Source organism: Stegostoma tigrinum, chromosome 24 (assembly GCF_030684315.1).
Source record: "Stegostoma tigrinum isolate sSteTig4 chromosome 24, sSteTig4.hap1, whole genome shotgun sequence".
Classification (NCBI taxonomy): domain Eukaryota; kingdom Metazoa; phylum Chordata; class Chondrichthyes; order Orectolobiformes; family Stegostomatidae; genus Stegostoma; species Stegostoma tigrinum.
In genome coordinates, this window is record NC_081377.1 from 33155116 (window position 1) to 33170996 (window position 15881).

The following is a 15881-nucleotide window of genomic DNA, read 5'->3' on the forward strand; positions in this document are numbered from 1 at the left end:
ACAAATCTAAAGGTCAACCAACATTTGAGGCTCGAATTTACAGCAAGAGTAAAAAGAAAACTAAAAGCTCTGTACCCAAGGCACAGAGCATTTAAAATAAAATAGATGAACAAAGATCACAAAACAAATTAATATGCATAGTCCGGTAGTCATTAAAGAGATATGACTGAAGGATGACATGGATTGAGGCCAAATCTTGAAGGAAATGGGACATATAGAAATTAGGAAACAGTGGAGGTTTGTCTCTGATAATTAATGACGGTATTTGCAGTATTTTCGAGAGTATACGGAAACCTTTGTTCAGGAAACCAAGACATAGAAACAGTTTGGGTGGAGATGAGAAATTATAAAAAGGCAAGAAGTCACTTGTGGGCATTGTATGCAAGCTGTTTAACACTGCCCATGAGAGGATAAAGCATTAAGAAATAAATAATGAAAGCTCATTAGAAGGGCACCAGAAAGGTAGCTTAGATGAGGAGTTCATGAAATGGTTTTGGATTCGTTCCTTAGAACAGCATATTTTGGAGTCGATCAGAGAGCAGAGTCCATTAGACCTGTAAATTTGCAATGAAATAGCATTAATTAATTAATAACCTTAAAGTGAAGCTACCTCTAGGCAACATCGGCCACAAAGTAATTGAAAGTAACTCAATCAGTTTGAGGAAAAGCAGAGTGGATCCGAGACTATTTTTAAAAATTTAAATAAGGGAAATTGAGAGGGCGTGAAAGCAGAGCTCACTAAATGAGTTAGCAAATTCGGATGAAAGATAGGTAAATAGAGTTGCTGTGGCAGACATTTATGGGGATTTTGCAGACTACACAGACTGGATGTATTCCGCTGAGCAAAAACAGTTCCAAGGAATGGACCCAGCATCCATGGTTAAAGCTTGCTTGAAATACGGGAACAAATCATAAAAACTTCTATAAATATATAAAAAGAAACAAGTTAACAAAGTAAGCTTTGATCCTATTGAAAGTCAGACTGGAAAATTAATAATGGAAAATAAGGAGATGATGGTTGAATTGAACAGGGATGTTGCATCAGTCTTCATTTTACACATTACAAGTAATTTCCCAAAAGCAGCATCAAATGAAAAAGTAGAGAGGAAAACAGAGACTCAGGGAAATGACAACCATAAGAACTGCACGCAGTTCTGGTCACCACACTATAGGAAGGATGAGTGTGCACTGGAAGACAACTGAGACATTTGCTCCCCAACAATGACCGTCTATCCTTTTGCTAGGTATGATTCCAACTTATGTAGAAATGCGTCCTGTCTCTCCACCATGCCTATTAACTTCAGTTTTGCCAGGGCTCCTTGATACCATACTTGATCAAATGCCATCATGATATCAAGGGCAGTACTCTCATCTCACCTTTGGAGTTCAATGCTTGGTCCATGTTTTGATCAGGGATGTAATGGGGTCAGGGCTAAGTGACCTGAATGGAACTCAAACCAAACATCAGTGAACAGATTACTGCTGAGTTAGTACCAGGTGATAGCACTGCCAGTGACATCCACTATCACTTTGCTGATAAAATCATTAGTAGTCTAATGGTGTGGTTATTGGCCTTTTATAAACAGGTCATACTTGGGTTTTTTTTTCCCCCCACACATTGCTTAATAATATTGTAGCTATATTGGAACAGCTAATCTAGAGGCACAGTTAATTTTGAAGCACAAGTCTTCAGTTCTGTTGCTGGAATGTTGTTCAGGCTCAAAGTCTTTGCAGTGTCCAATGTCTTCAGTCATCCTTTGATATCGTATGGAGTGAATGAAATGATACCCTGAGACCTCAGGAAACTTCTGGGTGAAGATCATTGCAAATGGTTCAGCCTTGTCATTTGCACCAATGTGCTGGGCTCACTAATCATTAAACTTAGTAATATTTGTGAAGTCATCTCCGTTTAGTTGCTTAATTGTTCACCATCATTCGGAGGATGTGGGAGGACTGCAGTGCTGAGATCTGATCTGTTGAATCACTTAGCTCTGTCTACAGCATGTTGTTTATGCATGCACACAATCTTATGATATTGACACCTCAGTTTTACGGGTGTCTATTTTTTGGCTTGCCTTCTTGGCCCCTTTATTGAATCAAGGTTGCCTTTCCAGTTTGATGGTAATGGTAGAGAAGGGAATCTTTTGGGCCATGAAGTTATAGATTGTGGTTAAATAAAATTCTGCTGCTCCTGATGACCCATAGCATTTTAAGGATTTCTAGTTGCGAGCAGCAGATCTTTACAAAAAGATGGCAGTATTGTCACTCAACATGATGAAAAATATCGTAAATGCGAATATATTAAATCTCCACCAGAATTGAGCAGCAGTCCCTCCTCCCAGTATAGTCATGGGGAGATGCACTTCCAGCAGGCAGATTGGTGAAGAGATGTAGGATTTTCCTGTTTTTGTTTTCACCTTTTGTTGGTTTCTTTGGTGTTTATCGAGGGATGAATATTGGTCAGGATGCCAGAAGTAACTTTCCTGCTGTTTTTCAAATGAGTGGATCATTTGGGTTCACCTGAGAGGGTAAAACGTAGTCTAATGCCGCATATTTGAACAGTTCAATACTGCTCAATGCAACTGTATAATGAGGCAAACTTGATTGTGGAGCCCTAGGGGGCAGTGACCACATTATGATATAACTCACTGTAGCCTGAGAGGGATAAGTTATAATCAGATGTTATGGTATTACACTTGAGTGAAGCTAACTACAAAGATAGGAGGGAGGAGCTGGCCAGATTTGATTGGAAGGGGTGCCGAGCAGAGGAGACAGTGGAGCAGTAATGGCAGCAGTTTCTGGGGCGTAATTTGGGAAGCACAATAGAAATGCATCCCAAGGAAGAATAAAAATAACTTTAAGCAGAGGACAAGGTAACCAAAGGTGACAAGAGAAGTCAGGGACAGCTTAAGAACAAAAGAAAAAGTATACAATGTGGTGAAGATCAGTGGGAAGTTGGAGGATTGGGAAGCTTTTAAAAAAACAGTAGAGGTCAACTTAAACAGCAACAAGAGTGGAGAAGATAAACTATGGGAATAAGCTAGTAATATGCAAGAAGATTGCAAGAGCTTTTTCAGATTTACAAAAGGAAAGAGAGATGCAAGAGTTGGACGGCTGAAAATGGGGGTTGAGAAGTAGTAACAGGGAACAAATAGTGGCGAAAATGGATAAGTATCCGAACCAAATGGACTACATTCCAGGGTTCTGAAGGAGATAGATGGTCTAAGCATTGGTGGTGATTCTTCAGGAATCACTGAAATCAGGGAGGGTCCCAGAGTACTGGAAAGTGGCTAATATAACACTCCTGTTTACGAGGGGAGAGAGGCAGAAGATGGGAAATTACAGGTTGGTTAGCCTGGCCTGAGTTGTTTGTAAGATTTTAGAATCCATTATTAAGAATGGGATTGTGGAATACTTGGGAGTACATGGTAAAATAGTGCATGGCTCCGAGGGGAGGTCATGCCATATAAACCTGTCAGCCAGGTTTTCAGGATGGCAGCTGGTGACTGCAAGGGTCAGAGACCACAACTGTTCACTTGATACATTAACGCTTTCAATGAAGGAACTGAGGACACTGTTGCTAAGTTTGCAGATGACATAAAGATAAGCAGAGGGATAGATAGTATTGAGGAAGCAGGGAGGCTGCAAATGGTCTTGGACAGGGAGACACTGAGGTCGGTGGAGTTGTGGATAGTGACGAAGGATGCTGTAGGTTGCAGAGAGACATAGATAAGCTGCAGAGCTGGGCTGAGAGGTGGCAAATGGAGTTTAATGCAGACAAGTGTGAGGTGATGCACTTTGGTAGGAGTAGCTGGAAGGCAAAGTACTGGGCTAATGGTAAGATTCTTGGCAGTGCAGATGAGCAGAGAGATCTCGGTGTCCATGTACACAGATCCTTGAAAGTTGCCACCCAGGTTGACAGGGCTGTTAAGAAGGCATACAGTGTTTTAGCTTTTATTAATAGAGGGATCGAATTCCGGAACCAAGAGGTTATGGTGAAGCTGTACAAAACTCTGGTGTGGCCGCACTTGGAGTATTGTGTACAGTTCTGGTCACCGCATTATAAGGAGGATGTGGAAGCTTTGGAAAGGGTGCAGAGGAGATTTACTAGGATGTTGCCTGGTATGGAGGGAAGGTCTTACGAGGAAAGGCTGAGGGACTTGAGGCTGTTTTCATTAGAGAGAAGAAGGTTGAGAGGTGACTTAATTGAAACATATAAAATAATCAGAGGGTTAGATAAGGTGGATAGGGAGAGCCTTTTTCCTAGGATGGTGACAGCGAGCACGAGGGGGCATAGCTTTAAATTGAGGGGTGAAAGATATAGGACTGATGTCAGAGGTAGTTTCTTTACTCAGAGAGTAGTAAGGGAATAGAACGCTTTGCCTGCAACGGTAGTAGATTCGCCAACTTTAGGTACATTTAAGTAGTCATTGGACAAGCCTATGGATGTACATGGAATAGTGTAGGTTAGATGGGATTGAGATCGGTATGACAAGTCGGCACAATATTGAGGGCCGAAGGGCCTGTAATGTTCTATGTTCTATGTTCTAAAGGGGGTAAAGAAGTGGCAGATGGAATACCATGTGGCAAAAAGTTTGAAGTTATGCACTTTGGTAGGAAGAATATAGGCATAGACTATGGGTGGCTTGATGAAATAATGGTTAGCATTGTTGCTTCACATTGGCAGGAACCTGGGTTTGATTCCAGCTTTGGGTGGCTGTCTGTGTGAATTTACATATTCTTCCCGAGCATTGTGAGTTTCCTCCAGGTGCTCCAGTTTCCTCCCACAATCCAAAGATGTACAAGTTAGGTGGATTGGCCACGCTAGCCAATCCACCTAGCCTGCACATCTTTGGACTGTGGGAAGAAACCAGAGCACCTGGAGGAAACTCACACAGACACGGGGAGAATGTGCAAAGGGTGGGTCAGCTATGGCAAAAGCAGGGTTATGGGGTGAGGGTGGGGGGCGGGGGGTGTTGGAATGCTCTTTGAAGGGTCAGTGCAGACTCAAATGGGCCAATGACCTCAATCAGCACTGTGACTATTCTATGACTATTTTCCAAATGAGGAAACGTTTCATAAAATCGGAAGCACAAAGGAATTTAGGAGTCCTAGTTCAGGATTCTCTTAGGGTTAACATGCAGGTTCAGTTGGCAGTTAGGAAAGCACATGTAAAGTTGGCACGTATTCTAGCCATCTCAAAATGCAAGAGAAGGGATGTATTGCAGAGACTGGTCGGGCCGCTTTTAGAATACTATGAGCAGTTTTGGGCCCTGTATCTAAGGAAAGATGTGCTGACATTTGAGAGGGTCTAGAGGAGGTTTCAAGAATGACCCCAGGCCTGAAGTCTATACTCGATGGAGCTTGGAAGGATGAGGGGGATTCCACTGAAACTCACAGAATACTGACAGGCCTGGATAGTGTGGACATGGAGAAGGTGTTTCAACTGGTACGAAAGAACAGGAACTGAGGGTATTGCCTCAGAGTGAAAGGACGACCATTTAGAATTGAAATGAGAAACAATTTCGACAACCAGAGAGTGGTGAATTTATGCAACTCATTACGGCAGAAGGCTATGGAGGCCATGTCACTGCATGACTTGAAGACAGAGGTAAATAGGTTCTTGATTTGTAAAGGGATCAAGGTTTACAAGAAGAATGGGGTTGAGAAACATATCAGCCACAATAGAACAACAGATCAGATTTGATGGGCTGAATGGCTTAATTCTGCTCAAATATCTTATTGTCTTATGATCTACACCACAACATCAGTCTGGAAGTTTATGTACAAGTCCTGGAGTGGAGCTTGTACCCTTCTCACTCAGGTGAGTGTAATACCAACTAAACCATGTTTTAAAATTAAAATTTCAATTTGATATCATCATTTTTTAAATGAACTTCATTATAGGTCACAAATTTACCCAGAGACTCCTATTCACCCTATCTATGTCCCAAAGGGATGTGTATATACCCAAGGGTAATACTAGCCTCAGCAACAGCAAGTTTTAGATACATTTCAGGGCAATACTGGAGTGAGGTGATTCTATGGAACATATCAGGGTGATTCACAGACTGATGCTTTAAACTAAACACCAGGATAGTTGGAAGTTAAGTCATGTGAAACAATAATTTTGATTTAATTGATCATAATCTTCAGTGAAATTGGGAAACCTTTTTCTAACACTATTCTGGTTATGTGTTTTTAAAGTAACCTCCTATCCTTTTCCACCTTGTACAGGAAGCACAATTCTCACAGGACGGGAATGCAGTTATAGAAACTTAGAAGGTCTGGCAGCATCCTACTGAGAAAGAAACAGAGTTAATGTTTCAGGGCCCCAAATATGACTCTTCTTCATAAAGCAATTCCAGCATTACTGTTACAATTAAAAAATATGTTTTCTTGCAAAGTGGATATACATTTAGATTATTTGACCTTATCTTTCAGTATTATGTAATTTTGTGAACTTGTTGAGAGAGAAATAGCAAGAGATTGACAAATGGAGCAGCAAGTACATTAGGATGTCATTGCCTCCCTCACTCCTCATTCTCCACTCTGTGACATATTCAGATTAGAAACACGGGAAAATGGGCATGAGATCAATGGCTTGAATGGTGGAAAGTCATTCACCACTGCAGGAAAATTAGCGATCATTTATATATACTGACCTAATGGCTATCTCTACAAATATAACTGATGAATGTGACAAATGAATGTGATGACTATGAAATAAACCAAAATATCATGCTTATTTTTCCACCTTTTCAATTAATTACGTTCATTTTGTACACTTTAATCAACTGGGTAATATACTTAGAGGCCAAGAATATCACTGAGGAATATGAACATTGATTGCTATTCAACACGTGGTCTCAATATCAGTCACTGTCAGAATACTCATGACAATATACTTCATTCTTGCTCTACTTGAGGGAGCCACTTTTATTGCTATGAATGTCTGTTTCTCAATCCCTTTAATGTAAAAATTGCTGCATAAATATATAACCAGACAGCAGTGAATATGTACAGGAAAATTACAATAGCTTACACGTGGCTGTAGGATGTAGGATGTAGGTTTGATATTGCTCCAATCCCATGATTCCAATTGGATCTCCACCTCTCCCAGGAAGAGATTGTGGCCAAAGTGATCACTGTGCCACACGGAGAGGTTCAATGTTCGACTTTGCAGTTCAGCTTTTTCCATTTTGTACTTTAGCAAGAAAAAGAATAATTTAGGTGGAGATGGTGAGCAAAGGTATTGTTCCAATAATATGCACAGTACAAGTTTTAGTAAACAGATGGATTGGTGAATATTTAACCAGAGTTGTGCCAAAGAACTAAATGCCACTACAGTTGCAGGAGCTTGTAGCATGATCTTGGGTCTGTCATGGTTTGTATTCATGTACTTGCATTAAGATATATCTGTTGATGGTCTTAGAACTTGAGTAAATATATGCCATGTGATGTTTCAGCTTCAATGATGAATATGTTGGGGGTGTGTCAATCATATATCATATAAATATCATGGCGTTTATGTATATGTTCTTAACAGGTGTACAAACGTAAAGATACATAGCGTATCTTACCTTTAATTTCTCATTGAATGTAGGATTCAGGGTTTTCTTCTTCACTGATGTTTTACGTTTGCTTCGAGATGAGTTATCTGGAAGAAGATAGCTCTTCACATAGCTGTCAAAGGATCAAGTTCATAAAATCACTAAGTGCTATATTTGGAAATCTTTGAATCAAAATAAAATGCCATGTTTCATGTGCATATTTGGACATGGACACAAACATATGTAGCGATTTTTGAACCATATCCAGTTTCACTTTGCGCTGGTGTAGATGCCACCATCTCATCAATATTAGCAGGCACCTGTGGAAATCAGTAAATTTTTGTCAAAATTACATTTCCCTCAAGACTTTGTACTTACGGGTCAGAACGATTTTTCTTGGCTCCAGCAAGATCATCGCACTGCACCACGAAAATGTAGAACTCGCGACTATTCTCATCATAATGCAGTGAGAAAGTGATACTGCCTCTCACGTCAACACAGCCAAAATCAGCATTGCTGTACAAACTCATCATACTGCTGCTGAGCTACAAGATAGAATGCATAGTATCAGTCAGTGGAAACATCTATTGTATTCCTTAAAGAGGCTTCAGGGCCATAGAGATTTGTGCATTACAATGGTTCCTATGAAACTCACTCGAACCACAAACGTGTTGCACCATGAAAGAGACTGATGTCTATATTTTCTTGCTCCCACCCAGCAGTTGAATACATGCAACTCACAAGTGATTGCAGTTTAAATAGCAAACTCTCCTTATCTCATGTGTGATGTTGAGATTGACATTACGTCAGTTGCCTTCTTTGAGTCTGAAACTGCTTTTGGATGGCAAATTTTCCGATAGGAAAATTGTGAACACGTGAGAAAGGTCATCTGCCTAATCAGTTTCAACCAGAAGGGTTGTGTCAGAATTTCACACATAAATAAATGATGCACGTGCCTTCTAAAGTAGACTTTGTGGAAAGAATCTGCAATTGGATCCTAATACTATACAAAAATGCAATGATATGGCTTTCATCACAGCTTGGATATTGGAAGGTTTTCTGACAATATCAGAATCAAGCAAGGCTGTCATCTCTCTCATGTCTTGTATCAAACCTTTTCGTTGTGTTCATTACGAAGTTGTAGGGAAAGGCTGGATGGGCTGGGACTTTTTTCACTGAAGCGTTGGAGATTAAGAGGTGGCCTGACAGAAGTTTATAAAATAATGAGAGATACAGATTGAGACTATGATAGTTGTCTTTTCCCTCAGATGGGGAATTTCAAGACTGGATGGGGGGCACATTAAGGTGAGAGGAGAGAGATTTAAAAAAGACATGAAACAACATTTTTACACAGAGGGTGGTTTGCATGCGGAATGAACCTCCTGAGGAAATGGTGGATGCCAGGAGAATTACAACGCTTAAAAGACATTTGGATGGATACTTGAATATGAAAGGTTTGGAGGAATATGGGCCAGGAGCAGGCAGGTGGAGCTAGATTAGTTTGGGATAATGTTCAGCACGGACTGGTTGGACCGAAGGGTCTGTTTCTGTGCTGTAAGACTCTATGACTCTAAGAGTTCATAAACAAGCAATGGCCTAGGCATTGGAGTCGTTCAGTTTAGGGCCTCCTTTTAGAAAGGAGGCATCACTTTAATGTGCTCAGAACAGTTTTCGGTCTACAGGCTGAGCAGCATCTATTGCTAACTAAATTAGCCTGAGGAGTTAGCATAGATCATAAAAAAAGTAAGGCCATCTTCTTGAAAACTTGGACTATCAATCCTTTGTCCCCATCACTATCAGATCAGGCTGTCACAAAGTGCTGGGAAATATGAGTTGGAGGGACTGTAGCATGCTTCAAGAACAAGGTGGACATTGCTGAAGTCAATAGAAACATGGAATATGGGAATGTTGGTCCCTCTTGGAACTCAGTCAATTGCTGCAAGATACTCTTAGTGTTATTGATCATGGTGCATCTCTAATTCTGTGATGACAGTTACCCAAGCGATTCTTCTACATTGCCTAGAGATTGAAAATGGACTTTACCCATTGGGACGCAAGAGAAAAAAATCTTCAGATGAAGAGGGGAAAACAATATATTCAAAATCACTCTCAACCTAATTACCGACTTTGTGTATGGTTGTTTTATAGGAATGGGATGACCAAATGTCACAATGTTCTAAAGTTCTATTGTCCCTGATCTTGAAAAAAATTATCTGCCATGGAACATTCTGTTCAGTCAGACCATACCAAATCACCATCCTTCGTAGAAAAACTTGTGAAAAACAACCTGTGGTGCTAAGCCAATCAAATAATGGCCTGCATGCATGATGTATCATGGGAAGGAAAATGATGAGCTCTGTTGGATGGTTCCCCAAGCAGTCAACACCGGATGCCTCCGGAGTGAGGAACAGACTGTCACATCTCTTCTCGATAAGCACATTTGCAAAGAGTAAAAGTGTGATAGTTTGTGTTTTGGTTGAGGTTCATCCTAAATACCTCCAATAACACAAGACTGTGTTTTGTGAACTGTTTCAAAAAGTGTACAAAGAATTAAATCAACATCAATTCATTTGTGGTCTTCCTCTTGTTTCAAAGTGAGGCACTGTCTATGACTGTTGCTCTTGGCACATTCTAAACTTCAGAACAAGAGGATTTACAAATGTTTGGTGCAGCCTTTGCAAACGTTCAATGAAGAAAGGCTAAAGTTTAAATGTGACCATCATTGTACACTCTTAGACCAGTGTCAGATTGGTCTGGTTGTACTCTCCAGGAAAACAAATGTCATGCAAATGTAGATGTAATCTGCATTGTAAGTAGTGTAAGGTACTCAAGAGTACCATGTAGTATAATCAAACAGACCTGTATTGCAAGATGTGAACTGCCATATTTGAACTGTACTGTGATAGTTATACTATAGGCTCCACAACAGCCATCGAGACATTGAGGAACAAATATGTAGGCAGGTTATGGAAAGATGCAACATTAAGAATTATCACAGTGAGTGACTTTAATTTTCCTAATAGTAACTGGGACTTCCTTACAGGAAGAGACATGGATGGGGCAGAATTTGTTAAGTGCATCCAAGAGCATGTCTTGAAACAGTATGTGGATAGCCCAACTAGAGGAGGGGCCATAATGGATCTTGTATTGGCTAATGAACCTGGCCAGGTGACTGACCTTTCACTGGCAGAGCACATTGGAAATTGTGACTGAAACTCGTTAGGTTTTAAGATAATATGAGTGAGGATAAAGTCAAGACCTTGTCATAAGGTACTAAATTGCGGGAGGGCATATAACTTCAGTATTTGGCAGGAATTAGAGAGTATTAATTGGGAGGAGCTTTTATCAGACAATTCCACACTTAGGTGGGAACTGTTTAAAGACTTGCTGATGAGAGCTCAGGACGAGCATGTTCCATTAATCAGGAAGGACAAGCATGGCGAGGTAATGGACCCTTGGATAACAAGGGAGGTTATGAAAATAGTCAAAAGGAATGTAATGTTTAGGAAGCTAATATTGGGCAGAGTGCATTAGGAAAATAAAGAAAAAAAGCTGGAAAGCACTCAAGCAGGGAATTAGGAGAGCAAGATGGGGTCATAATATGACCTAGGCAAGTAGGGTTAGAGAGAATCCCAAGGCATTAAAAACAAAAAGATAACTTGGGAGAAGATAGGACCACTCAAGGATGAAGCAGGGGACTTGTGTTAGGAAGCAGAGGATGTGGGTGAAATCCTAACTGAGTACTTTGTGTCAGTCAAAGGAGAAGGATATGGAGGATAATGAGATGCATGGAGCATGCAAATATGCTAGGGCATTTTGAGATAAGAAAGAAGTGGTGTTGGGTTTCTCAAAGAGCATGAAAGTGGATAAGTTGCAGGGCCTAATGGTAACTACCCCTTGTTATTGAGAGATGAAACAGAGGAGATTGCTCCTCCAAAACTTTTGATTCCCTGGCCCTCAACTCCTTATCTTCACCATGGACGTCCAACCCCTATATTCTTGCATTCCCCACGCAGATGGCCTAAAAGCCTTCGGCTTCTTCCTCTCCCGCAGGCCCAAACAGTCCCACTCCACCGACCCCCTTTTCTTCCTAACCAAACTCGTCCTTACCCTTAACAACTTTCTCCTTCAACTCCTTCCACTTCCTACAGACAAAAGGGGTGGCCGTGGGTACCCACATGGGCCCAAGCTATGCTTGCCTCTTTATAGGATGTGGAACAGTCCCTCTTCCACAGATACGCTGGCACTATCCCCTGCCCCTTACTCTATTACATCGATGACTGTATGGGCACCACCTAGTGCTCCCACAAGGAGTTTGAACAGTTCATCCACTTCACTAACACCTTCCACCTCAACTTTAAGTTCACCTGAACCATCTCTGATACCTCTTTCTCCTTCCTAGACCTCTCTGTCTCCATCTCTGGCAACCACCTGGAAACTGACGTCAATTTCAAACCCACTGACTCCCACAGCTACCTAGACCACACCTCTTCTCACCCACCTTCCTGCAAGAACATGATCCCCTACTCCCAATTCCTCTGCTTTCACCATATCTGCTCCCAAAGGTGAGGCTTTCCACTCCTGGACATCTCAGATGTCCTAGTTTTTCCAATGACAGCAATTTCAAGCCCCCCTCCCCCCAGCAGTGGTTAAAAATGCACTCAATCGCATCTCTTGCTTTTCCTGCACCTCAGCCCTCATACTCCCACCCCGCAATAAAAACAAAGCCAGAACTGCCCTTGTCCTCACGTATCACCCCATTAACATCCAGATTCAACATATCATTTTCCACCACCTGCAATCTGACCCCTCTACGAAGGATATATTTCCCTCCCCACCCTTATCTGCCTTCCAGAGGGACCGCTCTCTTCATGACTCCCTTGTCCAGTCCACACTCCCCACTAGTCCCACCACCCCCAGCACCTTTCCCTGCAACCGCAGGTGCTACACCTGCCCCAACACCTCCCCCCTCACCTCCAACCCAGGTCCCTTCCACATTAAACAGATGTTCACCTGCACTTCCACTAATGTGATCTATTGTATCTGCTGTTTCTGATGTGGCCTCTTCTATGTCGGTGAAGCCAAGCGGAGGCTCAGAGACCGCTTTGTGGAGCACCTATGCTCGGTTCGTGACAAACGACAACACGTCCCAGTCACGAACCACTTCAACTCCCCCTCCCACTCTCTGGATGACATGTCCATCCCAGGCCTCCTCCAGTGTTACAATGATACCACCTGAAAACTGGAGGAACAGCACCTCATATTCTGCCTTGGAACCCTGCAACCCAATGGTCTCAATGTGGACTTTACGAGTTTCAAAATCTCCTCAAACCCCAACCTCATCCCAAGACCAGCCCCACCTCTCGTCCCCGCCTCCTTGGCCTGTCTGTCTTCTCTCCTACCTATCTGCTCCTCCCACCTCACTGACCAACTCCCACCCCCTACTTCCTACCTTCACTCACTTCCACTAGCTTCATCCCCGCCTCCTTGACCTGTCCGTCTTCTCTCCCACTATCCACCTACTATCACCGTCGCCCCTATTTGTTTCAGATCCCCTTCCCCTCTCCCATTTCTGAAGAAGGTCCAGACCCAAAATATCAACTTTCCTGCTCCTCTGATGCTGCCTGGCCAGTGTTACTCCTGCTCCAGACCTTGTTATCTTAGCCATTTAAATACTGTGGCTACAGGAGCAGGTTATGGGTTAGGAATCCTGCAGTGATTAACCTCATCTCCCAACTTGCTAAAGCCTATCCACCACCTAAGGCATAAGTCAGGACTGTGATGGAATAGTGCCCACTGAATGATGCATGAATGAGTACAACTCAACAACACTGGAAAAGCTGGATATCACCTAGGATAAAGCATCCTGCTCAATTGGCACATGTCCACAAGCATTCACTTCTGCCATTACTGATGATCAGTTGCAGCAGTAAATCATTTACAAAGTGCCTTGCAGAAATTTACTAAGGCTCCTGAGACAGCATCTTCCAATCCCACAATCACGACTTTGTAGTAGAACAAGGGAAGCAAATACATGGTAATGTCAGCACCTGCAAGATTTCTTCCAAGTCACAATCATTTGATTTGTAACTGTGCTGTTATTCCTTCACTGTTACTGAGTTAATATCCTGAAATCCCCTTACTAACAGCTCCATGGGTGCACCTGTGCCACTTGGACTGCAATAGTTAAGAATGCTGTTCACCACTATGTTCAAGGGCAATTAAAGCGCATCTCATAAAAAAAAATTTTAAAAGAGACTCATACAGATTAGTCATGGTTCAGCACCCACAGATGATAACAATATTGCCATTCAGATTGCTCAATATCTGACAAGAAAGATAATTCTCCAGCAGCACTATGGTTCCATTGGCTTCATTGCAAGCTTCCTCATGCCAGCAGGTTTCTTGCATTAAATGTGTTCTGCACACTGACTGCAATTACATGTGAACTTTTGCAAGTTTAAAATGAGAGATGTAGATTAACTTTACACAATTAATCAGGATGCGGACAGAATAATTTTAGTTCAATAACAATGATGTGCATGCAACATCCTGATAAATCACTATTCAGCTGCCCAACTTTTATTCCTGTGAAATTGGGAGATATTATGAAAACGGTCACTGCTTTTAAATGTCTAACTGTAAGAAATCACGGCACTGGTACACAAAGGTTCTCAAGGAGCCGGCACATCAGCCACATTAATTCTTCCAATTATCTTTGGTTATTTAGAATGCTGTCAAAAATGTAGCAATTGGATATTTGTGAACTATTAGAACATTCCAGTATAAACAGTGTACATCCTAGTACACAAGACAGGGATTGAAACCCATCACATTCTAGAACACATACTAGGGGAAACAACACATTCTCAGCAGGGTGTTCAGATTTTAAAATAATATCCAAATACTCACGCTAGGGGATTGGAAATTTGACAGTGCACTGTTAACATCCACATCTTTTGTTGATACACTGCAATCATCATTTTGTAGGGAGCAAGTTTCACAATCCATCTTGTCAATATTCTGTTGGCAAGAAAATAACTAAATGAAAACATGAAGCTGACCAGTTGAAAAAACCCAGTCAACATGAGCATCTCAACTCAGCAACCCATTGCTGTCAACAGCAGGATAATCTGAGTAAGACTAAGCTCCAAACTTGTGGACACTGTGGGGCCTGACAGAACACCTCCAGCAATATTGCCCTTGCCCCGTCAACATCCCTGGGTTGTTGGTCTGGTATTCCTGTGTCACTGTACTCTCCCCTTCTGCTACTTCTCTCCCCAGTTGTATCTCTCGTCCCTCTATCCTCTCCTTTGCTCCCTTTGACTGTTTCTTCCTTTCCCTTTCTTCCTCCCTCCACCACTACTCTACATCTACCTTAAATCTCTTCCCCTTCTATCCTTCTCCCACATTCCCTCTCCTTCCACTCTGTCTCTCATTCACTCACTGATTCTCATGCACCCTCCCCATTTACCCTACTCATTCCTTCCCCTCACACATTCACCACCTGCATTCCTCTTCACCTTTCATTCTCTGCCTTCCTACATACTCTTATCACACACTGTTCTCTCCCCATCATACTCTCTCCTCTGCTTTGCCCTATCCTACACTCTTGTGCTCATCACACCCCCACACACTCTCGCACTCCCTCCTCCACACTTTGTTACCCTTTGCCCGACACCCCCAATTGCGGTCTTGCATTTTGCACCCCACACTCTCTCATGCTTTATCCCACTACAGTCTTGCCCTGTGTCCTCCGCACTGTTATCATTCATTCACCACACACCCTCACCCTAGCTTTTCTTGCACTTCTGCCCAACACTTTCTCTTCCCTTTCATTCTCACCCCTCCCCATTCTTGCCATTTGTCCCTCCAAAATGGTTTCACCATTCATACATTCACTCTTGTGCATTGCCCCTTCTTTTCACTATATTTCATTGTATTTCCACTGTAGAATACGTGACAAAAAAATCATTCATTCTACGCACTCTTGCTCTTCATCCCTTCCATACTTCCACATTTCAGCCTTACTGCTGTAATGTGTTTTACTCTGACCTTTTCTCTCTTCACCTGCTCCAACACTCTTTTGCATAATCTCCTTACTCTATCCCTCTCATTTTGTCCCTTCCACGTTCTCTCTCACTTCGTCACCCCACTTCGGCTTGATGTCTCAAGCCCACTCTCCCTTTCATTTCACTACCCCTATTTGTCACTTGCTTTGCCCTTCAAATCTGACTCTCACTTTGGTAGCCTACATACATTGTTTATGCTCCTGCCCCATTTTCTCTTTTGCCTTACCTCCCCTTCTCTCTCCCATTTCAACCCCAC

The 15881-nt window shown here is 42.1% G+C and overlaps 1 protein-coding gene across 1 annotated transcript in view; it reads right to left on the minus strand.

Moving 5' to 3' along the window:
* LOC125464946 (synaptotagmin-like protein 1) overlaps positions 1-15881 on the minus strand; it is a 57420-nt gene that overhangs the window by 17871 nt on the left and 23668 nt on the right. Inside the window, exons 8-11 of the mRNA XM_048557902.2 lie at positions 14466-14576; positions 7932-8098; positions 7584-7686; positions 7046-7207 (exon numbers count right to left, since the gene is read on the minus strand). Coding sequence (XP_048413859.1) covers positions 7046-7207; positions 7584-7686; positions 7932-8098; positions 14466-14576 — 543 coding nt within the window. The remainder of the gene's footprint in view (positions 1-7045; positions 7208-7583; positions 7687-7931; positions 8099-14465; positions 14577-15881) is intronic.